This window comes from Salmo salar, chromosome ssa28 (genome assembly GCF_905237065.1).
Source record: "Salmo salar chromosome ssa28, Ssal_v3.1, whole genome shotgun sequence".
In the NCBI taxonomy this organism is placed as follows: Eukaryota; Metazoa; Chordata; class Actinopteri; order Salmoniformes; family Salmonidae; genus Salmo; species Salmo salar.
This window is the reverse complement of record NC_059469.1, coordinates 16265779-16290288: the sequence shown is the minus strand read 5'-3', so window position 1 is coordinate 16290288 and position 24510 is coordinate 16265779. Positions and strand designations below refer to the sequence as shown.

Here is a 24510-nt window from a genome sequence, read left to right as displayed (position 1 = left end):
CGACACTGGTCACATACAATATCCTGCTCATGTGCACATCTGTCCTGTTGCCTTTATGATCATCTTACAGCATATGTGTATTTGGAGAGTGTTAGGAATTGGCTGCTCTCTTAACTTGTACAGTCATTTTGGTGGTGAGGCTATTATCTTACCACAGAATATTATTGTAATAATAATAACGATATTAAATGCTATTATATAGCATTTATATAGTCTGTTAACATTTATATAGTTTTCAAAGTGCTTGACATTGTATTTTATTATATTTAGAATACCAGAGCTTCGGTATTCCTTCATTATTCCTGATGGCCTACTGACATTCTGATGGGGATTGTTTTTTGGATGGGCTTCTGGTGTAATGGGGCTGGGGAGGGGGAACTTTGTGTTGCCCCCCCCCCCCCTTGAGATTCAGATAGCTGTCTGCCTGGCCTAGGCCTCTGGGCAGGGGGTTGATGTGATGTGAGGTGCAGGCAGGGCAGGGGGGAGGCAGGGGGAGGAGGAAAGGGTTTCAGGGTTTGGGGGTTAGTTAGATCTCCTCTCCCTGGGACTACTCCCTTGCCAAAACACACACGCACACACACACACACACACACACACACACACACACACACACACACACACACACACACACACACACACACACACACACACACACACACACACACACACACACACACACACACACACACACACACACACAAAGAGATTCACCAATGTTTTGCTTCTGCAGCAGGGTAATTCCAGAATCTCATTTTTAGATATGGAGAGGAAAAATGACAATTTCCTTCTTTTGTCATTGTTGTTTGTTCTAAATCTGTAACATGATCCATCTATAACGTCCATGTCCTTATAAGGATCAGCATGGTGTCTGTTGACGAGGTGACTGAGTTATAACTGTTATATAGCATAACTATAAACCTCAGCCCCTCCGATGAACACCAGTGATATAGCGTTGGCAGTGAGAGTTTGATATCTGAACTAGGACTCTTTGTCTTTCTACTCCTCATATCCATTTTCTCTCGTATGCATTTCTCTCTCTCTCTCTCTCTCTCTTTCTTTCTTTCTTTCTTTCATTCTTTCTTTCTTTCTTTCTTTCTTTCTTTCTTTCTTTCTTTCTTTCTTTCTTTCTTTCTTTCTTTCTTTCTTTCTTTCTTTCTTTCTTTCTTTCTCTCTCTCCCTCTCTCCCCCCTCTCTGTGATGTTAGCCTCTAGGCAGTAGTTGTTTCAGTGCAGGTGTGTGTGTGTATGTGTGTGTGTGTGTGTGTGTAGACAGACACAGTTGTCTAGTCTGGAGGTGTATAGTTGTACAGGTGTGCTATGGGTGTGGCTGAGCCTGTCCATGCACAGGTGTGTCACTTCTCTTCTCAGTCAGAGGGGGGGGGGTGCACGCTTTTGAGAGGGAAAGAGGCCAACTCTGATGTAGTCATTGTGCCCTTGAAGCTGCACTACATGCACACACAAGCACACACACACACACACACACACACACACACACACACACACACACACACACACACACACACACACACACACACACACACACACACACACACACACACACACACACACACACACACACACACACACACACATACACAAACACACACACAGCAGCTCAGGCTTAGTGCTGTAATAATCATGTTTCAGAGACCTGCAGACCTGGCTGTCAGACTCTCGTTGGCTCTCTCGTTCTTTAATCTATCTCTTTTCCTCTCGCTCTATTCTTCCCCCTTTTTTCTCCCTCTCGTCTCTCTTCCTTTCTCCTCAAATGCTGTGTCTAGTTATGTCAGCGCTGGCTCCTACACTGTGTCGTGTGTTTGTGCTGTGTGTCGTGTGTTTGTGTGTGCTGTGTGTCGTGTGTTTGTGTGCGCTGTGTGTGTGTGTGTGTTTGTGTGCGCTGTGTGCGCGTGTGTGTGTGTGCGTGTATCAGACGCTGTCTCACACTCCGCAGCCCTGTCCAGTCATCCTGATGCTCTTGTAACAGCTCTCGTTGCGACTCAGAGCCAGCGAGCAAGCTGATTGGCTAAGGTGTTTCAGGTGCTCTAGCCTTGGGGTGCCATGACTTTGATCGCCACGGTTGCAGAAACGAGACACCCTGTTCTCTCTCCCTCCCCTCTACCCCCCCGCCCCAATCCAATGGCAGACAAGCTAGTGCCTTCTGTCTGTGTGTCTGTGTGTCTGTCTGTGTGTGTGTCTGTGTGTCTGTCTTTAGAAAGTGGAGGAGAACAGTGGAGTGGGCCTCTGATCATAGTTAAAAGGATAGCCGTGGATCTTTTCTAGAACAGTTTTAAAAGCCTCTACGTGAGCAGGGAGAATGTGTCTCTTTATAGCCCGACACACCGGCCCTTATCACCCACCACAGGTCTCACTATTGGAGATTTCTACTCACATTGTTGTAATACGTGGAGGAGAAGGAGGAGGAGGGAAGGAGGAGAAGAGGAATGAGCATATGAAGAAAGGATAAAGGGATGAGTGAGAAGGGAAGAGTAAGAGAGGAGGAGGAAATAAGGAAGAGAGGAGTTAACTGGACGAAGAGAGAGAGAGCAGTTGGAGGGAGAAGCGAGAGGGAGGGAGGGAGAGAAAGGAGGAGAGGAGAGGGGGAATAAAACAGCAGGATAGGAGGGTAGAAAACAGCAGGAGGGTGACGATGGAGAGAGAGTGGAGCGGGGAGGCTAGGAGGAGAGAGGGAAAGGAGGAGTGGAGAGGGGGAAGAGAGAGAGAGAGCGAGAGTGGCTGAGCGTTTCCACCTGGTTGATAATCCAGTCAGATTACCGCCGCCTGACAGAACGGACCGTCGTCCCCGGCAACTCATCCGAGCGTCTCCGCGGGAACACGCTGGCTCATAAGTGGTGTGTGTGTGTGTGTGTGTGTGTCAGTGATGAGTCAGCAGATCTGCTCAGCCATAGGCAGAGACAGAGACAGACCCCAACCCCCCTTCACCGTCCTCCCCAGGGAAGAAGACTTCATATGGGGCATGGCAGCTGAGGCAACCCCCTCTACGGCGCTGGAGATGGTGGTGGTAGCGTTAGCGGGTGGTTGGGTTGGGTTGGTGGTGGGGATCATGTGGTTTAGCCTACGCTTGGAGACGGTGTACAAGAGCTCTTCTCCTCTTCTACTACTACAAACACACACACACACACACACACACACACACACACACACACACACACACACACACACACACACACACACACACACACACACACACACACAGGTATGTTGTTGTATGGGGTGACTAATTCTACACTGCATCTGTTCTGCAGGGTGTTTGTCAGTAGCGCTGCTGTAGCACGTATTAACGTAATGTAACCAGTCAGTTTTTGGTTGTAAAATTCTGGGATGTGTACTGATGGACGATGACTGAAGATCTATATGAATGAAAAGACCAGCAGGAATTCCCTCTACTTCTCATCCCCTCTCTCTCTTGTCTGTACTTCTCTCTTTCACTCAATCTCTTTCTAGATCGCTCCCCCCCGATGTTGTTAATAGCCCATCCCGGTCTCTCTCGGCTCGTAGCCAGCTCACTAAATCAGAAACGATTGGAGGATTTGGCAGAGGGAGTAAGAGCTCAGCGCAGCGCCTTTGAAGTCAGAGAATGAGAGAAAAATTGCATTTTAAACAGCCCGCAAAACACAACGCTAAAAGTGCTTCTTGTTCTTTAGGATGAAGGGGAGGTGTGTGTGTACCGGTATGTGTGTGTGTGTGTGTGTGTGTGTATGTGTGTGTGTGTGTGCAGGCGGACAGTGCCTGGTGTTAATGGTGTTATTGTGGATTGCTACCTCTTGCCACTGTTTACATGAGCCAGAGCGATGACATCATTTAACAGGGACAGACATGATGTCATCCACGACGGGATTCCTCCTTGGGCGGCTGGTCTGGCACCTGAAAAACACACTAGTGTCCAGAGATGCAGCCACGGCAACCCTCACTACAGCAACCATCAATACCTGGAGATAGCCACCTGAAATGGCCCTGAAATGTACAGCTGAAATGTGTGTGCTTCTTATTAGGTTAATGTCAGCTTTGTTTACTGCATCTCAGCTCTATTTGATTAATTTGGCTCATTCATATTGTAATGCAGTCCATTGAGCAGTGTTTGTGTGTTAATGTCAGGGTCTTAGATGGATGGAGAGGTCCTGGGTTCACAAAGAGGTGAGGGAATATAGAGGGACAGTGAGGATAAAGGGCATGGAGGATAGAGGGACAGTGAGGATAAAGGGCATGGAGGATAGAGGGACAGTGAGGATAAAGGGGCATGGAGGATAGAGGGACAGTGAGGATAAAGGGGCATGGAGGATAGAGGGACAGTGAGGATAAAGGGCATGGAGGATAGAGGGACAGTGAGGATAAAGGGCATGGAGGATAGAGGGACAGTGAGGATAAAGGGCATGGAGGATAGAGGGACAGTGAGGATAAAGGGGCATGGAGGATAGAGGGACAGTGAGGATAAAGGGGCATGGAGGATAGAGGGACAGTGAGGATAAAGGGCATGGAGGATAGAGGGACAGTGAGGATAAAGGGCATGGAGGATAGAGGGACAGTGAGGATAAAGGGCATGGAGGATAGAGGGACAGTGAGGATAAAGGGGCATGGAGGATAGAGGGACAGTGAGGATAAAGGGCATGGAGGATAGAGGGACAGTGAGGATAAAGGGCATGGAGGATAGAGGGACAGTGAGGATAAAGGGCATGGAGGATAGAGGGACAGTGAGGATAAAGGGCATGGAGGATAGAGGGACAGTGAGGATAAAGGGCATGGAGGATAGAGGGACAGTGAGGATAAAGGGCATGGAGGATAGAGGGACAGTGAGGATAAAGGGCGTGGAGGATAGAGGGACAGTGAGGATAAAGGGCATGGAGGATAGAGGGACAGTGAGGATAAAGGGCATGGAGGATAGAGGGACAGTGAGGATAAAGGGCATGGAGGATAGAGGGACAGTGAGGATAAAGGGCATGGAGGATAGAGGGACAGTGAGGATAAAGGGCATGGAGGATAGAGGGACAGTGAGGATAAAGGGCATGGAGGATAGAGGGACAGTGAGGATAAAGGGCATGGAGGATAGAGGGACAGTGAGGATAAAGGGCATGGAGGATAGAGGGACAGTGAGGATAAAGGGGCATGGAGGATAGAGGGACAGTGAGGATAAAGGGCATGGAGGATAGAGGGACAGTGAGGATAAAGGGCATGGAGGATAGAGGGACAGTGAGGATAAAGGGGCATGGAGGATAGAGGGACAGTGAGGATAAAGGGCATGGAGGATAGAGGGACAGTGAGGATAAAGGGCATGGAGGATAGAGGGACAGTGAGGATAAAGGGCATGGAGGATAGAGGGACAGTGAGGATAAAGGGCATGGAGGATAGAGGGACTGTGAGGATAAAGGGCATGGAGGATAGAGGGACAGTGAGGATAAAGGGCATGGAGGATAGAGGGACAGTGAGGATAAAGGGCATGGAGGATAGAGGGACAGTGAGGATAAAGGGCATGGAGGATCTGCCTGAAGTTGAGGGCGCATGATCCTTTTATTTGATTCTATTCTGTTGTTTTCTCTTCTCTCCTTTCTTTCCCCCCTGTTCTCCATGACTAACTCTTTATCAAATGTACTCTATCTCTCAAGCCCTTTTTCCTGTATGGACTGGAAACTGTTCAGTCTGACCAACTCTATATTGGAACATATTTCTTGGCCATGAGGGTTACATAAATCCATAAAGTTTGAGTATAAACTGTTGTTTATCTGGTCCAGCAATGGCCAGTGTGTGTGTGTGTGTAGATGTGTGTGTGAGCGAGTGTGTATGTTTTGTGTGCATACAAGGAAGTGACTGTGTGGAACAGTGTGGAACGGTACACCGTAACACATGAAAGCGTTAAGTATATTCAGGATCCTCTGTTGAATATACATGCAGATCTGTGAGTGTGTTCCTGTCTCCTGGAAGCTCTCACCCAAGTGCAGAGATAGAGAAAGAGGGTGAGGAAACAAGAAAAGAGAGAGACAGAGAGAAAAAAACAACAAAGATCTGTCATCAGTCATTCATGGATAATCAGTCTCATGGGACACACACACACACACACACACACACACACACACACACACACACACACACACACACACACACACACACACACACACTCACACACACACACACACACACACACACACACACACACACACACACACACACACACACACACACACACACCCTGCCGCCAGGGTCCTAATCCTTTGGGGACTCATTGTGCCTGTGTGTATGCCTATCTACATTTTGGCTGTTCACTGATTAAAACCAAACTCTCGTTTTTTGCTTCGTTCTCTCTATCTTTGATTGCAAGTTTAGTATTTCTCCTCCTTTTTGTCTTTAGTTTCTTGTCACTTTGATCATCATCTGTTGTCCTTTTCGATCATTTTCATAAGAATATGTGTTTTATGTTGGAAGCCTGCATGCATGCATTACGTGTGTGTTTTTGTGCTTACTTATGCATGCTGGAGTCGAATGTGTGCCTATCAGTTAGTGTTTTTCTGTGCATATGTGAGAAACGTCTATGTGTGTGTCTGTCTGTGAGTTGTACCCAAACCTCTTTGGATTCAATGCCCCCCCCCCCCACCCCCCCCTTCAATAATGCCTTTATTGGCAGGAAATTCCCATGTAAATATTGCCGAAGTCAGGGAATATGAAATGGGACTAGATTGCTTAATAGCTTATATATAGATGAGGTTAGGTTAGGCTCTCACTCTCTCCTCTCTCTCATTCCCTCATTTCTACTGCTCTCTCTCTCTCTCTCTCTCTCTCTCTCTCTCTCTCCTCTCTCTCATTCCCTCATCTCTACTGCTCTCTCTCTCTCCTCTCTCTCATTCCCTCATCTCTACTGCTCTCTCTCTCTCTCCTCTCTCTCATTCCCTCATCTCTACTGCTCTCTCTCTCTCTCTCTCTCCTCTCTCTCATTCCCTCATCTCTACTGCTCTCTCTCTCCTCTCTCTCATTCCCTCATCTCTACTGCTCTCTCTCACTCTCTCCTCTCTCTCATTCCCTCATCTCTACTGCTCTCTCTCTCTCTCCTCTCTCTCATTCCCTCATCTCTACTGCTCTCTCGCTCTCACTCAACTCTCTCACTCAGTCTCTTTCACTCACATGCTCTCCCTCTACTATTTGCTTTATCTCTCATGATCTTAGCCTACAAACCTCCGTCCACCGTTCCCCCATCCCCCTCTCGTATGCTGCATGCACTGGCACATGACTGAAGACACACACGCGCTAATGCTTGATGTAGATATAGTGCACGCACACTGACACCTGTGCAGAGCGCCGTTAATATTCTATTTAGGTAAAGCAAAGTGCTGCATGCATAAACCACAACACACACACACACACACACACACGCACGCACGCACGCACACACACACACACACACACACACACACACACACACACACAGTGATGCTTGTTATAGATGTAGTGCTCTGAGGGTGCTTGTGTTGAGTAGGTGGGTACAGGGTTTGTTCTACATTTAGATAAGCATGCACAACTCCTACCTCCACTCAGAACAGAGCATTGGCAATACTGGATTTACTGACTGTTTTGACCAATCCCAAAAGGGGTTCATTTCAGATTCTTAAAAAGGGGCGCTCTCTCTCTCTGTCTGTCTGTCTCTCCTCTCACTCTCTCTCTCTGTCTCTCTCGCTCTCTCTCTCTGTCTCTCTCCTCTCTCCTCTCTCTGTCTGTCTCTTTCGCTCTCTCTCTCTGTCTGTCTCTCTCCCCTCTCTCTCGGTCTGTCTCTCTCCTCTCTCTCTCTCTCTCTCTCTCTCTGTCTGTCTGTCTGTCTGTCTGTCTGTCTGTCTGTCTGTCTGTCTGTCTGTCTGTCTGTCTGTCTGTCTGTCTGTCTGTCTGTCTGTCTGTCTGTCTGTCTGTCTGTCTGTCTGTCTGTCTGTCTGTCTATCTCCTCTCTTTCTCTGTCTGTCTCCTCTCAATGCATGGTTCATGTGTGTTTTGAATCAGCCAGTGCTAGAGGCTGAATGGACAAGAGGTGTGGCAGAGACAAATCTGGGCCAAGGAGTGAAGACTAGACACACACTCTTGCACTATTGACTCCCATCAGTCTCCTGCAGTAAAGGCAGATCACCACAGGCTCTCCAGAAATATCATCCACCCTTGTGCTTTTCATTAGTGTGGACTCGGATGGCCCATATCCCCACATCCTGTTACTATGGTGAACATGGAAAGTTCACTCATCCCTTTACTTCCTTAAAGCCCATATATGGTTGTTCCTTCCACTGTGGGCTGGGTGAGGTCTAGCCAGAAGAACTCGGCTGTTACGATTCTGGAGACATTTCTTCCTCTCCTAATGGGTTAATCAGAGCCTGATTCTTTAACTTGAAAACGGACTACAGTGATGTCAGCAGAGACTGGGGATGCCGGTCCATGGACCAGGGGTTGGGAAAAGGTGGTTCTAATGTCTCAGGGCAGATGGTGTTCTGCAATCCACTGTTTAACACTTGAGTCATTCGCACAACTTCCGTTCTTCTTTCAAATCAGCATCTGACTCAGATGTGGAAACAGCTGTTTGCCGTCTGTAAGCAATCAAATGCCGAGAACCAGCAGACTCTCATCTTGGGGTAACAGGGTAGGGCACTAGGGGTAACAGGGTAGGGGTATACTAGGGGTAACTGGGTGGGGGTTTATATACTAGGGGTAACAGGGTAGGGGGATACTAGGGGTAACAGGGTAGGGGGATACTAGGGGTAACGGGGTAGTGGTATACTAGGGGTAACAGGGCAGGGGTATACTAGGGGTAACAGGGTAGGGGTATACTAGGGGTAACAGGGTAGGGGTATACTAGGGGTAACAGGGTAGGGGGATACTAGGGTAACAGGGTAGGGGGATACTAGGGGTAACGGGGTAGTGGTATACTAGGGAAAACGGGGTAGTGGTATACTAGGGGTAACAGGGTAGGGGTATACTAGGGGTAACGGGGTAGGGGTATACTAGGGGTAACGGGGTAGTGGTATACTAGGGGTAACAGGGTAGTGGTATACTAGGGGTAACGGGGTAGTGGTATACTAGGGGTAACAGGGTAGGGAAATATACTAGGGGTAACAGGGTAGGGGTATACTAGGTATAACGGGGTAGTGGTATACTAGGGATAACGGGGTAGTGGTATACTAGGTATAACGGGGTAGTGGTATACTAGGGATAACGGGGTAGTGAATTACTAGGTATAACGGGGTAGTGGTATACTAGGTATAACGGGGTAGTGGTATACTAGGTATAACGGGGTAGTGGTATACTAGGGATAACGGGGTAGTGGTATACTAGGTATAACGGGGTAGTGGTATACTAGGGATAACGGGGTAGTGGTATACTAGGTATAACGGGGTAGTGGTATACTAGGGATAACGGGGTAGTGGTATACTAGGGATAACGGGGTAGTGGTATACTAGGGATAACGGGGTAGTGGTATACTAGGTATAACGGGGTAGGGGTGTACTAGGGATAACGGGGTAGTGGTATACTAGGTATAACGGGGTAGTGGTATACTAGGGATAACGGGGTAGTGGTATACTAGGGATAACGGGGTAGTGGTATACTAGGGATAACGGGGTAGTGGTATACTAGGTATAACGGGGTAGTGGTATACTAGGGATAACGGGGTAGTGGTATACTAGGTATAACGGGGTAGTGGTATACTAGGGATAACGGGGTAGTGGTATACTAGGGGTAACAGGGTAGGGGTATACTAGGGGTAACAGGGTAGGGGTATACAAGGAAAACGGGGTAGGGGTATACTAGGGATAACGGGGTAGTGGTATACTAGGGATAACGGGGTAGTGGTATACTAGGGGTAACGGGGTAGTGGTATACTAGGGATAACGGGGTAGTGGTATACTAGGTATAACGGGGTAGTGGTATACTAGGGATAACGGGGTAGTGGTATACTAGGTATAACGGGGTAGTGGTATACTAGGGATAACGGGGTAGTGGTATACTAGGTATAACGGGGTAGTGGTATACTAGGGATAACGGGGTAGTGGTATACTAGGGGTAACAGGGTAGGGGTATACTAGGGGTAACAGGGTAGGGGTATACAAGGAAAACGGGGTAGGGGTATACTAGGGATAACGGGGTAGTGGTATACTAGGGATAACGGGGTAGTGATATACTAGGGATAACGGGGAAGGGGTATACTAGGGGTAACAGGGTAGTGGTATACTAGGGATAACGGGGAAGGGGTATACTAGGGGTAACAGGGTAGGGGTATACTAGGGATAACGGGGAAGGGGAATACTAGGGATAACGGGGTAGGGGTATACTAGGGGTAACGGGGTAGTGGTATACTAGGGATAACGCGGGGTAGCGGTATACTAGGGGTAACGGGGTAGGGGAATACTAGGGGTAACAGGGTAGGGGAAAACTAGGGATAACGGGGTAGGGGGGATATACTAGGGGTAACAGGGTAGTGGTGTACTAGGGATAACGGGGAAGGGGTATACTAGGGATAACGGGGTAGTGGTATACTAGGGATAACAGGGTAGTGGTATACTAGGGATAACGGGGTAGGGGGGATATACTAGGGGTAACAGGGTAGTGGTGTACTAGGGATAACGGGGAAGGGGTATACTAGGGGTAACAGGGTAGGGGAATACTAGGGATAACGGGGAAGTGGTATACTAGGGGTAACGGGGTAGTGGTATACTAGGGATAACGGGGTAGTGGTATACTAGGGATAACAGGGTAGGGGTGTACTAGGGATAACGGGGAAGTGGTATACTAGGGATAACGGGGTAGTGGTATACTAGGGATAACGGGGTAGTGGTATACTAGGGATAACGGGGTAGTGGAATACTAGGGGTAACGGGGTAGTGGTTTACTAGGGGTAACGGGGTAGTGGTATACTAGGGATAACGGGGTAGTGGTTTACTAGGGGTAACGGGGTAGTGGTATACTAGGGATAACGGGGTAGTGGTATACTAGGGGTAACGGGGTAGTGGTATACTAGGGGTAACGGGGTAGTGGTATACTAGGGATAACGGGGTAGTGGTATACTAGGGGTAACAGGGTAGTGGTATACTAGGTATAACGGGGTAGTGGTATACTAGGGGTAACGGGGTAGTGGTATACTAGGGATAACGGGGTAGTGGTATACTAGGGATAACGGGGTAGTGGTATACTAGGGATAACGGGGTAGGGGTGTACTAGGGGTAACGGGGTAGTGGTATACTAGGGGTAACAGGGTAGTGGTATACAAGGGACAACAGGGTAGTGGTATACTAGGGATAACGGGGTAGTGGTAAACTAGGGATAACGGGGTAGTGGTATACTAGGGATAACGGGGTAGTGGTATACTAGGTGTAACGGGGTAGTGGTGTACTAGGGATAACGGGGTAGTGGTATACTAGGGATAACGGGGTAGTGGTGTATTAGGGGTAACGGGGTAGTGGTATACTAGGGGTAACGGGGTAGGGGAATACTAGGGGTAACGGGGTAGTGGTGTACTACGGGTAACAGTGTAGTGGTATACTAGGGGTAACGGGGTAGTGGTGTACTAGGGATAACGGGGTAGTGGTATACTAGGGATAACGGGGTAGTGGTATACTAGGTATAACGGGGTAGTGGTATACTAGGGATAACGGGGTAGGGGTATACTAGGTATAACGGGGTAGTGGTATACTAGGGATAACGGGGTAGTGGTATACTAGGGATAACGGGGTAGGGGTATACTAGGGATAACGGGGTGGTGGTATACTAGGGGTAACGGGGTAGTGATATACTAGGGGTAACGGGGTAGGGGTATACTAGGGATAACGGGGTAGTGATATACTAGGGGTAACGGGGTAGTGGTGTACTAGGGATAACGGGGTAGTGGTATACTAGGGATAACGGGGTAGTGATATACTAGGGGTAACGGGGTAGTGGTGTACTAGGGATAACGGGGTAGTGGTATACTAGGGATAACGGGGTACTGGTATACTAGGGATAACGGGGTAGTGGTATACTAGGGGTAACGGGGTAGTGGTGTACTAGGTATAACGGGGTAGTGGTATACTAGGGATAACGGGGTAGTGGTATACTAGGTATAACGGGGTAGTGGTATACTAGGGATAACGGGGTAGTGGTATACTAGGGATAACGGGGTAGGGGTATACTAGGGATAACGGGGTAGTGGTATACTAGGGGTAACGGGGTAGTGGTGTACTAGGGATAACGGGGTAGTGGTATACTAGGGATAACGGGGTAGTGGTGTACTAGGTATAACGGGGTAGTGGTATACTAGGGATAACGGGGTAGTGGTATACTAGGGATAACGGGGTAGGGGAATACTAGGGATAACGGGGTAGTGGTATACTAGGGGTAACGGGGTAGTGGTATACTAGGGGTAACGGGGTAGTGGTGTACTAGGGATAACGGGGTAGTGGTATACTAGGTATAACGGGGTAGTGGTATACTAGGGATAACGGGGTAGTGGTATACTAGGGATAACGGGGTAGGGGAATACTAGGGATAACGGGGTAGTGGTATACTAGGGGTAACGGGGTAGTGGTGTACTAGGGATAACGGGGTAGTGGTATACTAGGGATAACGGGGTAGTGGTGTACTAGGGATAACGGGGTAGTGGTGTACTAGGTATAACGGGGTAGTGGTATACTAGGGATAACGGGGTAGTGGTATACTAGGTATAACGGGGTAGTGGTATACTAGGTATAACGGGGTAGTGGTGTACTAGGTATAACGGGGTAGTGGTATACTAGGGATAACGGGGTAGTGGTATACTAGGGATAACGGGGTAGTGGTATACTAGGGGTAACGGGGTAGTGGTATACTAGGGATAACGGGGTAGTGGTATACTAGGGGTAACGGGGTAGTGGTGTACTAGGTATAACGGGGTACTGGTATACTAGGGATAACGGGGTAGTGGTATACTAGGTATAACGGGGTAGTGGTGTACTAGGTATAACGGGGTAGTGGTATACTAGGGATAACGGGGTAGTGGTATACTAGGTATAACGGGGTAGTGGTATACTAGGGATAATGGGGTAGTGGTATACTAGGGATAACGGGGTAGTGGTGTGCTAGGTATAACGGGGTAGTGGTATACTAGGGATAACGGGGTAGTGGTATACTAGGGATAACGGGGTAGTGGTATACTAGGGGTAACGGGGTAGGGGGATACTAGGGATAACGGGATAGTGATATACTAGGGATAACGGGGTAGTGGTGTACTAGGTATAACGGGGTAGTGGTATACTAGGGATAACGGGGTAGTGGTATACTAGGGATAACGGGGTAGTGGTGTACTAGGTATAACGGGGTAGTGGTATACTAGGGGTAACGGGGTAGTGGTATACTAGGGATAACGGGGTAGTGGTGTACTAGGTATAACGGGGTAGTGGTATACTAGGGATAACGGGGTAGTGGTATACTAGGGATAACGGGGTAGTGGTATACTAGGGATAACGGGGTAGTGGTATACTAGGGATAACGGGGTAGTGGTATACTAGGTATAACGGGGTAGTGGTATACTAGGGATAACGGGGTAGTGGTATACTAGGGATAACGGGGTAGTGGTATACTAGGGGTAACGGGGTAGGGGAATACTAGGGATAACGGGGTAGTGGTATACTAGGGATAACGGGGTAGTGGTGTACTAGGTATAACGGGGTAGTGGTATACTAGGGGTAACGGGGTAGTGGTATACTAGGGATAACGGGGTAGTGGTGTACTAGGTATAACGGGGTAGTGGTATACTAGGGATAACGGGGTAGTGGTATACTAGGGATAACGGGGTAGTGGTATACTAGGGATAACGGGGTAGTGGTATACTAGGGATAACGGGGTAGTGGTATACTAGGGATAACGGGGTAGTGGTATACTAGGTATAACGGAGTAGTGGTATACTAGGGATAACGGGGTAGTGGTATACTAGGGATAACGGGGTAGTGGTATACTAGGGATAACGGGGTAGTGGTATACTAGGGATAACGGGGTAGTGGTGTACTAGGTATAACGGGGTAGTGGTATACTAGGGATAACGGGGTAGTGGGGACCTGAATGTGTGAGGGCTGTTAAAGGTTCCCCCTTCTTTAACCCTTCAGTACAGAGAGAAATAGAGGGCGAGAGAAAGAGAGAAAAATAAAGGAAGGTTCCCCCTCTCTTCCTCTCCTGTACATATTCTGCTGATTTATGCGCCTCAGAGGGAAATCTCTCATTTGTAGCTTTTCATCTATTTTTTTCATTTCTTTCTTTCTTTTTTTTCTTTCTCTCTCTCCAGCTCCCGTAATGTAATTCAGTACTGCTGGTTGTCCCAGGCGACATGCTCTCTCTCTCGCTCTGCCTCACTAGCACTCTCTCCTACACACACACACATTCATTCATTCTCTCACCATTTCTCTCTCTCTCTCTTTCTCTCTCTTTCTCTCTCTCTCTCTCTCTCTCTCTTTGATGAAGTAACATGAATGAGTCAGGAAAAGAACTGTAGAGGGACAAAAGAGGCAGAACTGAAGGGAAAAGCAATCTAGATCTTGTTTAACAAAAAGCCTCTCTTTTTCTGGCTGTGTGTGAGTTTTTCTGTAAACACCGCTTGGCGCCTGCTCACATTTGTAGGGTGTGTGTGTGTGTCCGTGTGCACCACTGCCACCTTATTTGAGTACTCCTGTCACTTTTGCAATTCCTTCCCATCAAAACATATGAGAAGGACCTGCCACACACTCGCTGAGGGCGGTGTGCCAGGACTGTGGGTGGCTGGAGTCTGTTGAAAGGGTCGGACGGAGAGGAAGGTGCCAACTGTGCAGCAGTGAGCGGAACAGCTCAGCTAACAAGAGTCAGAACCTCTGGTACACACAGGGAGACACACATACACACTTGTTTTCTCTCTTTTTCCACTCCTATTCTGTCAATTGGGAAAATTGTATTCATTATTTTGCAGTATATTTGTGTCAAGTGGAGGTAGTGTGTGTTGTGTTCAGTGGTCAGCGGGTGGATAGAGGCACTGTTAATTGGCTAAAGTGACAATAGAACACAAGGGGATATTGATCTCCGATTGGCTGCTGATCGATTGAATCTACCAACTTCCCGTCTCCCAGGAGTGTGTGCCAGGGAGTGTGCGTGCGCGTGTGTGTGTCCATTGACCAGGGGCAGTCCATTCAAGCAAGAATAGGCTACTAGGAGGAAGGTTATTCACAGTGAGCTAAACTGAAGGAAACTTCTCTTCATCCCTCCCTTCTCTCTCTATGTGTTTGAAAGTTCCTCATAACTTCCCTCACTCTTGCTTTTTTTCCATAATAGTAGTGTGTGTGTGTGTGTGCGTGTGTGTGTGTGTGTGTGTGTTCGTGTACTTGTGGCTTTTAACAGAACTGGGCTCACATTGGCAGAAGACAACCAGATCTGGGAATCTTGGAATATGGAAGTATTGTTGATACTCATCAGTAATGTGGTCTCCAGAACCATCTATGGTGTCTCCCAGGTGATGTCTTCAGTGTCAAAGGTCATTGATGCGAGGTCATGGAAGGAGGGCTGGGAAGACAGCATCTGCTAGGCCAATCAGAGATATTGTGCTTGGTGTCCTTGACATTCTCTATGAGCCACTATCCTATATCAAGACGCTCCTTTTCTCCTACCTCTTAGCCTGTATGCCCATCTGTCTGTCTATCTACTTTAACTTGTGGATGTTAACATGGGGTTGTCTTACCAAACATGGCTACAATGTTGAATGCAGAAACAAACAGGTACAAACAGGTACCAGAGCTATGGTTAAGATCTGAGATAGGGGTTATCCCTCCCAGTCTCACCGAACAATTAGACGTTCATTCACGTTCTCCAAACGTGAAGTTAAGGGTTACGTTTAGGCACTTATTCCCGAATGGTTAAGGTTTGGGATAGGGTTGGAATAAAAATCCAATGTCTCCACGACTGGGACCAAACACTCAACCTTCTGATCCAGAGTTATGCCCATCCACCACCCCTGTCCACAGCACTCTAGCAAAACCCAAGCCTACATGATGGTAATAGCGCTCAATGTTGCCCCTAGTGGCCGGTTGTGGAGGCATTTACCCGACGTTCTCAGGAGATGGATAAATGTCACATTTTGATGTCAATCTTGAACGATCCCCCTGGGGGCCCAGCTGTGTGTTTTTACAAGGCTTGGGAGACATTTTACAATGGAGAAAAAGAGGAGAGAGCGACAGAGCCACAGAGAGGAGCAGGAGTAGAAGAGAGAGGTGCGGATCGAGACACAGAGAGAGGGAGAGAGAAGGATGTAAACAACAAAGGGAAGTGGAGAGAGAGGAAAAGGAGGAGAGAAATATGGTGGCAGTTGGCTTCTGAGAGGATTTTCCATATCAGCGGCCCACAGGGAGAACAAATATGATTTTCTCCTCAACACACAGACGGAAAAACAGAGCAGAACGAGAGGAGAGGAGTGAAAGACAGAGGAACACGAGAGATGGAAGTCGTGTGATAGACTCTGGCGTGAATTTACCCTGTTTTGTTTGAGAACTGGTTTCCAGGACATCGATGTGTTGTGTGTGTGTGTGTGTGTGTTTGTGCGTGTGTGTGTGTGTGTCCGTCCTTTATCTGAACCCCTGTGATGCAGCGTGGGAACCTAACCTCGCACACGTCTGGAGTGTTTTCTAGGATGGGCACTAGTTCACAGTTAGTACAACCGTCAGGGCAGACAGACAATTGTCTTCCGCGGGAGAGAGAGTTGAGAGAGAGACAGAGAAAACAACAGTCTGGTATGGGAAGTCATGTCTGGGTTTTACCCAGAAATCAGGTTTATTATGACTACGCTGAGCCGAGAGAAACTATAGACGGTAAATAATATGGTTTCTCCTTTTAGATTGAGAGGGTGTGTGTGCGTGTGTGTGCGTGCGTGTGTGTGCGTGCGTGCGTGTGTGTGTGTGCCCCAGCTGTAATAATAGAACGCCCCCGACCCGCCTCCTTGTCCACAGACCATCGCCCCTTTCCTGTCCCCTTCAGTCTCTTACCCCCTCCTCACATCCATCCTATCACATGATTATTGACCCTATTCTGTTCAAACACTCTGTGTGTGTGTGTGTGTGTGTGTGTGTGTGTGTGTGTGTGTGTGTGTGTGTGTGTGTGTGTGTGTGTGTGTGTGTGTGTGTGTGTGTGTGTGTGTGTGTGTGTGTGTGTGTGTGTGTGTGTGTGTGTGTGTGTGTGTGTGTGTGTGTGTGTGTGTGTGTGTGTGTGTGTGTGTGTGTGTGTGTGTGTGTGTGTGTGTGTACAGACAGCAGCTCAGATTAAAAGCAGTTGAGAGTTCGTGTGGTTGTTTGGGTGTTTTGTAGTGGTCTGACTGTCAAGGGTGTGACTGTGTGTGACTGTGTGTGTATGTGAGCGCGCCCGTGCGTGCGTGCGTGCCTGTGCGCGTGTGTGTTTGAAGGCATTGTGTGCCACAGACTGTTGTGGCTATTTTGTCTGTCGACGGTTTTGAGCAAGGTTAAACAGTCTTTATCTGTCTCTCTCTCTCTCAACACAAGAAGCTTTACAAGTGAAATAACTTACATTTCTCTCTCTCTCTCTCTCTCTCTCTCTCTCTCTCTCTCTCTCTCTCTCTCTCTCTTTCTCCCTCTTTCTCCCTCTTTCTCTCAGGTGCATCGTTCATGGGCTCATTCCTGGCCAGCAGTTTGGGCTCTCCCCAGTCTCACCCATCCGGCCCCCCTGCCTCCCCTTCCTCGCCCTCCTACAGGGGAGTACCTCACTCCAGTGCCTCTCCCATCTGGTTCCCCCACTCACATGAAGGTAAGACAGGAACAAACACACACACACCAGGCTATGTAAGCCTTGGAGTGTTGCTGTGTAAACAGAAACGTGACTGGTCCCTGTTTCAGCTCAGAGCTTCTTTAAGGCACATAATGACTCTGTCTCTATCTATCAGACCTGGGATTACACTCTCTGGGAACAGGGAATGGGAGGCCGTGTGTGTGGATGTGTGTGCGCATGCTTGCTCACTCTCTCTGTTGCCCCACTCCTTTCTCTCTCCCTCTCTCTCATAGTCTTTCCCCTCCCCTCTCATCTCTTCCCCCCCTCATAGTCTTTCCCCTCCCCTCTCATCTCTTCTCTCTCCCCCTCTCACATAGTCTTTCCCCTCCCCTCTCATCTCTTCTCTCTCCCCCTCTCTCATAGTCTTTCCCCTCCCCTCTCATCTCTTCTCTCTCCCCCTCTCTCATAGTCTTTCCCCTCCCCTCTCATCTCCCCCCCTCATAGTCTTTCCCCTCCCCTCTCATCTCTTCTCTCTCCCCCTCTCACATAGTCTTTCCCCTCTCATCTCTTCTCTCTCCCCCTCTCTCATAGTCTTTCCCCTCCCCTCTCATCTCTTCTCTCTCCCCCTCTCTCATAGTCTTTCCCCTCTCATCTCTTCTCTCTCCCACTCTCTCATAGTCTTTCCCCTCCCCTCTCATCTCTTCTCTCTCCCGCTCTCTCATAGTCTTTCCCCTCCCCTCTCATCTCTTCTCTCAGCCCCGTCTCTCCTCACTTACCCCCCGCCCTTCTTGTGGGTATCAGGAGTGTAGCTTCAGGTTTCGGGAGCCCCTATACCCCGTCGCCCCCCTCTCTCAGACCGCAGCCCCGCCCTCAGGGCCCCTCTGGGCTAACCGACCTCCAACGGCCCCTTCCTGCTACATACACGTGTTCTGTGTCTTTTGGAAGGGTGCACCATGTCTTCTTTTGGCTGTTAACTGTTTGCGGTCAGAAAGAGAGGTTGTCTCAGTTATCTACCCCAGTCAGGTGTGTGTGTGTGTCTATGTGTGTGTGTGTGTGTGTGTGTGTGTGTGTGTGTATGTGTGTGTGTGTGTGTGTGTGTGTGTGTGTGTGTGTGTGTGTGTGTGTGTGTGTGTGTGTGTGTGTGTGTGTGTGTGTGTGTGTGCAGTTTCAAGGGGAGATGAGCTAAAACAGATAACACAAAGCAGAATGCTGTTTTCAGCATTTCTCAACTAATCAACGACGGTTTGGAATACTCACTGCATGCGTGTATATGTGTGTAAAGGTATGTTTGTGTATCTGTTTATGCATGTTAGTGTAGGTAGGTGCAGATATATACAGTGAAGGCAGCATACTAGTCAGAGAGAGGGAGAGTTGCTAATGTTTCCTTGTTGTCAATGTAAGACTGCCTGGAGCTTATTTGGATTGAATTTAATTCATAGAAAGAGTAAAAGAGAGCAGAAGTGTTGAATTGTGAGAGCAAGACAGTGAGAGCAGGAGATATACAGGGAGAGGGAGTGGGGAGAACAAGAGAGGGGACAAGAGAGTGAGGGGGAGAGTGGAGAAAAACAGAGGGGGAGAGAGCGAGGGGTGAGAGAGAGGAGAAAAGAGAGGGTGGGAGAAACAGAGAGGGGGAGAGAGAGAGCAAGGGGATGAGAGAGAGGAGAAAAGAGGGGGAGAGAGAGAGAGGGGGAGAGAGAGGAGAAAAAGAGAGGGGGGAGAGAGCGAGGGGAGAGAGAAAGGAGAAAAAGAGAGGGGGAGAGCGTGAGAGGGAGAGAGGAGAAAAAGATAGGGGGAGAGAGCGAGGGGGGAGAGAGAGGAGAAAAAGAGAGGGGGGAGAGAGAGGGGGGAGAGAGAGAGGGGAGAGAGCGAGGGGAGAGAGAGAGGAGAAAGAGAGAGGAGAAAAGAGAGGGGGAGAGCGAGAGGGAGAGAGAGGAGAAAAAGATAGGGGGAGAGAGCGAGGGGGGAGAGAGAGGAGAAAAAGAGAGGGGGGAGAGAGAGGGGGGGAGAGAGAGAGGGGAGAGAGCGAGGGGAGAGAGAGAGGAGAAAAAGAGAGGGGGAGAGCGCGAGAGGGAGAGAGAGGAGAAAAAGATAGGGGGAGAGAGCGAGGGGGCGAGAGAGAGGAGAAAAAGAGAGCGAGCGAAAACGTTTGTGAGTATCAGACGGATTCCTCTCTGTGTGGCTCACCTTTGATGTGTGTGTATGAACACGCACGCTCGCACGCACGCATGCACACACACACTACAAATGATTGTTTTGAAGAATCCAAGCCAGGGAGCACCAGTAGGCAGACTGCCAGCTGGCCTCAGTCCAGAGAGTGAAGCACAGCCAGTACAGAGAGGAGAGCCTGGACACACACACACACACACACACTCTGTGAAACACCTGTTCTTGTCTTCCCTGTTTCCCATGTGTTCTTGCTTTTGCTCCCTTTCTTCTTTTCTTATCTTAAAGCTCTCCACTCCCGTTCATTTTGTCCTTCATCTTCCATCCTCTCTACATCTCTATTCCCTCTTTCCTTATTCTCTCACTCCTCTACTCCAACTCCCTACCCTACAGATTAGATTTTTTATTGACAGAGTTCTCAAACTGTTTTGGTGTGTGAATGTTCTCACTCCGTATCCCCCCATTCTTGTCCCCTGTCTCCTTCTCCTCCATCTCTCTCTGATCCCCTTCTCTCCTCCCCTTCCTTTCCCTCTCTCTCTCTCCCTCTCGCTCTCTCTCTCTCTCTCTCCTTCTCCTCCATCTCTCTCTGATCCCCTTCTCTCCTCCCCCTTCCTTTCTCTCTCTCTCTCTCTCTCTCTCTCTCTCTCTCTCTCTCTCTCTCTCCCCCCTCTCTCTGTGAGGTTTTTCCCTCACCATTAGCCTTTGACTGCCTCTAGATGGCCGATGGAGCCTTTTGGTTAATTGTTGAAATTTAGATGAACTGGTTGTTAAAAAACACAGATATGCACACACACACACACACAGACACACTCACACAGACACACTCACACAGACACACTGAGGGACCAGCATGTCAGGGGTGTTGGTGGTTGTGTGCGTCTGAGGAATGTGGAGGATGAGTTTTATGGAGTGCTGTTTACTTTGGCCACCACCGTTAAACTGCTAACTGCTGTCAATTAACCGCCGGCAAGGACACTGTGGGGCTTGAAACCAGCTGGGAAACCAGTTTGGGAAAGGGCACAAACACACACGCACACACACGCACACACACACACACACACGCACACACGCACACACGCACACACGCACACACACACACACACACACACACACACACACACACACACACACACACACACACACACACACACACATCAAGCCTTTTGGTAACTCTCACTGTGTGTAGTAGGCCCGGTGTGTGTGGTAGGCCCGGTGTGTGTAGTAGGCCCGGTGTGTGCAATGTGTGTTTGTGCGTGTGCAGCACTACATGTTTGTATGTGTTTGATGTGTGTGTGTGTGTGTGTGTGTGTGTGTGTGTGTGTGTGTGTGTGTGTGTGTGTGTGTGTGTGTGTGTGTGTGTGTGTGTGTGTGTGTGTGTGTGTGTGTGTGTGTGTGTGTGTGTGTGTGTGTGTGTGTGTGTGTGTGTGTGTGTGTATGTGTGTGTGTGTGTGTGTGTGTGTATGTGTGTGTGTGTGTGTGTGTGTGTGTGTGTGTCTGGTTTGTGTGTTTTGTCTGCTTCATGGTGACAGAAATATTTAGTTTTCACATAAATATCCTCTCACCCCCCGTTGAGGCCTCCGCTATCCCAGGATGCAGTTCAATGTTCTTGGAGGCGTGGAGTTGAGCAGAACGACTATTTACCTCCCGCTGACCCCCTGGGAAGAACTGTGTGTGTGTGTGTGTGTGTGTGTGTGTGTGTGTGTGTGTGTGTGTGTGTGTGTGTGTGTGTGTGTGTGTGTGCGTGTGTGCGTGTGTGCGTGTTTGCGTGCGTGCGTGTGCGTGTGTGTAAAGGCGGGTTGAAATGGGTTATGGGCACCACTATTTGTCTTGGATGAGCGTACTGAAGAGAAAAACACAGGCTTGTTTTGTATAAGCAAAGTTCATCCTGAAAAATACTCAGTTCTTGGCAGTTACACTCTGTTATGGTTGTTGTCACCGCTGTGTCCACTGTAAATGATGGGGATAATCATGTTGGGGGCATTTAATAGAGGTCTTGTGGTCAAAATGACATTGAATTTCATTGAACTTCTCTCTCCCCTCTCCCTCCCCTGTCTCTCTTCCATCCTGTCTCTCTCTCTTCCTCGATCTCTCTCTCTCTTTATCTCTTGTTCTCTATGTCCTTGCTCTCGCTCTCTCCACTCCTCTTTCTCTCTCTTTCTCTCTCAGGGTATCCCCGTTATTCAGGAGGTCTGACCTCCCCCTTTCTTCCCATGAGCCACTTGGATCACCATAGCAACAGCAGCGTTCTCTACGGACAGCACCGATTCTACGACACTCAGAAAGGTGTGTGTGTGTGTGTGTGTGTTTGTGTATGCGTGCGTGCGTGTGTGTTTTTGTTGCCACAGAACCACTTTCTGTGTTTTGCTATTTTGTAATTTTGTAGTGAAATGACATCAGCCAAATTTAAATCCATTTTTATTTTCCTATTTTTATTTTCAACATTTTGCAACCTTATACATATTTTTTATTCATTTTTCTCTCTTTTCAGATCATTTCTATCTGAGAAGTCTGCCGTCCCAGCCCCCTCTTCTCTCAACCAATCACAGCCTTCCGCCACTGTCTAGGACCGCCCCTGGACATCCTCTGGGGTCCTGCAGCAGAGAAACAGACTCTGGGGAAGGAGGAGGGGGAGGGGGATCCCAAAAGAGCTCCAAGGAACCGGGGATGGTGGAAAAGAGTGTGTCGAGAGAGAGATCCAGCAGCAAAGAGAGACACCAGGAGAGCAAAGAGCGACATCATCATCACCACCATCAACATCAGCCTCATGCGCTTTCTCACCCCCACTTCCTCCCCACTCACATTGGTGAGGAGGACCACCGACACAAAACCCCCAACCTGCCCACAGAATACAGGGACGACCCCGCAAAGCATGGAAACGACCCCTTAAACCAGGGCGCCAAACACATGACTAACTGTGCGCAACTAAGTAAACTATCCAATGGAGACTCTGGGTCTGGGTCCAAGGGCGGGTCCCTGAACAGCTGTGGGGGTGGAGGTGAAGGGGGTAACAGACCCCAAGGGAGTGGTAGTGGGGGGGCGAGACGATGCTCCAAGGAAGGGGGCGTGAGCGGGGAAATGAGGATAAGTGAAACTGTCCCCTCCTCCTCGTCAGACTGCCTGCGTCGAGCAGCCATGATGGGACCCCACAACCCCCATGCCATGGCTTCCTACTCCATGCCCCCGCCCCCTCCTCCACCACTACATATGGGGCCTGCTGTGGGAGGGGGCTGGCTCCACCATCCTCACCACCCCCATCACCCCCACCCTGAGTTCTACTGCCCCCCTCCCCCCTGCCCCCCTTACCCTCACCCCCCCCCTAAAGACAGAGGATCAGGGAGGGAGGCGAAAGGCTCTGGTCCAACGTACGTCCCCTCGGTCGGGCCTTTTGGGGACATGGGGTCCCCTGACTGCCGTGGGGCTGGAGGAGGAGTGGGTGGAAGCGGAGCTAAGGATGTAAAAGGGGCAGAGAAGAGCGGAGGAGGAGGAAGAGGAGGAGGGTCTAGTGAAAGTCTTCATTCTCTTCTTAATCCTCATCATCCTCAGTCTACTAACTGCCAGAGGAAGCCGTCGTCCCAGACGCAGCAGCCCCAGCCCCATCAACAGCAGCTGGGCTACGGAAAGGCAGACAAGCCCCCAGACTGGAACCAGAACCACAAATACAACCAACACCACCACAGCCAGAACAACCAGCCCAAATCCCAGCCTCAGCCCCATACCTCTAACCCCCAGTCCCACCACCCTAACCCCAAGCCCGGGCCTCGCACCTGCAGCCTAGAGGCCTCTTCTTCCAGGGGAGACTTGGAGGTCCTAGAGGTCTACCGGCCCTCCCTGCCTCTTGAAGCCCAGAGCGCTTACCCCGGGGTTGGGCACCATGCCACCAAGACTGGGCCCTACGCCAGCACCCCGCCCTTCCAGGACTGTTCCCACTCAGCTCCTCCTGAGGGAAAGGGTGGGTCAGGGGGGAGAGCCCAAAGAGTGGGGCAGAAGGTTGCTAGGATAAAGCACCAGCAGCACAGTAGTCATGGCAGCGGGTCGGGTTCTGATGGATCAGGGACTGAGAGGGGGAGAGAGGGGGGTAGGCAGAGTCAGAATCAGAATGGTGAGGGTGGTGTTGTCATGGGGTACGGGGTTCAAACGCCCCCGACACTGCACCCTTGGGGGGTACTGAGAGGTCCTCAAGAGGACGAGAGGAGGATGTCCCCCCACACAGAGTCCTACCCCGATAAGAGGACTCAAAACCCCCATGACCAACAGCAGTCTATGACAGCGCCTCACCCCTCTCACCCCCACTCCTCCCCCAACCCAGAGGGAGAGAGCAGCGCCATGAAGAACCTAATGAACTACAGTTCGCAGCAGCCTTTGCTGCTCTCCCAGAGGAGTCCCTTCGGGGGGCTGGGCTGCCTGAAGCAAGGGGGCGAGAGGGGAGTGAAGGGGGGTAGACCCAGCGCCCCTCAGGATCCCCCCAAACAGCCCCTACCCCCTAGGAGAGGGTCCACCAGCGAGGGGGAAAGGACGGACGGAGGGGGAAGAGGCGGGAGGGAGGCGGGGGAGACACACGGGGAGGGGGAGGTGCGACAGCCCCCTGTGGGTATAGCTGTGGCGGTTGCCCGGCAGAGAGAGCCCCCCCAATGCCCGTCTGATACCCCCC

At 49.7% G+C, this 24510-nt stretch overlaps 1 protein-coding gene across 1 annotated transcript in view; it reads left to right on the top strand.

The window, feature by feature from the left end:
- Positions 1-24510, top strand: part of bahcc1b (BAH domain and coiled-coil containing 1b) — a 76924-nt gene that overhangs the window by 17602 nt on the left and 34812 nt on the right. Inside the window, 3 exon segments of the mRNA XM_014179744.2 lie at positions 17589-17738; positions 22029-22145; positions 22351-24509. Of these exon segments, the coding sequence (XP_014035219.2) occupies positions 17589-17738; positions 22029-22145; positions 22351-24509 (2426 nt within the window).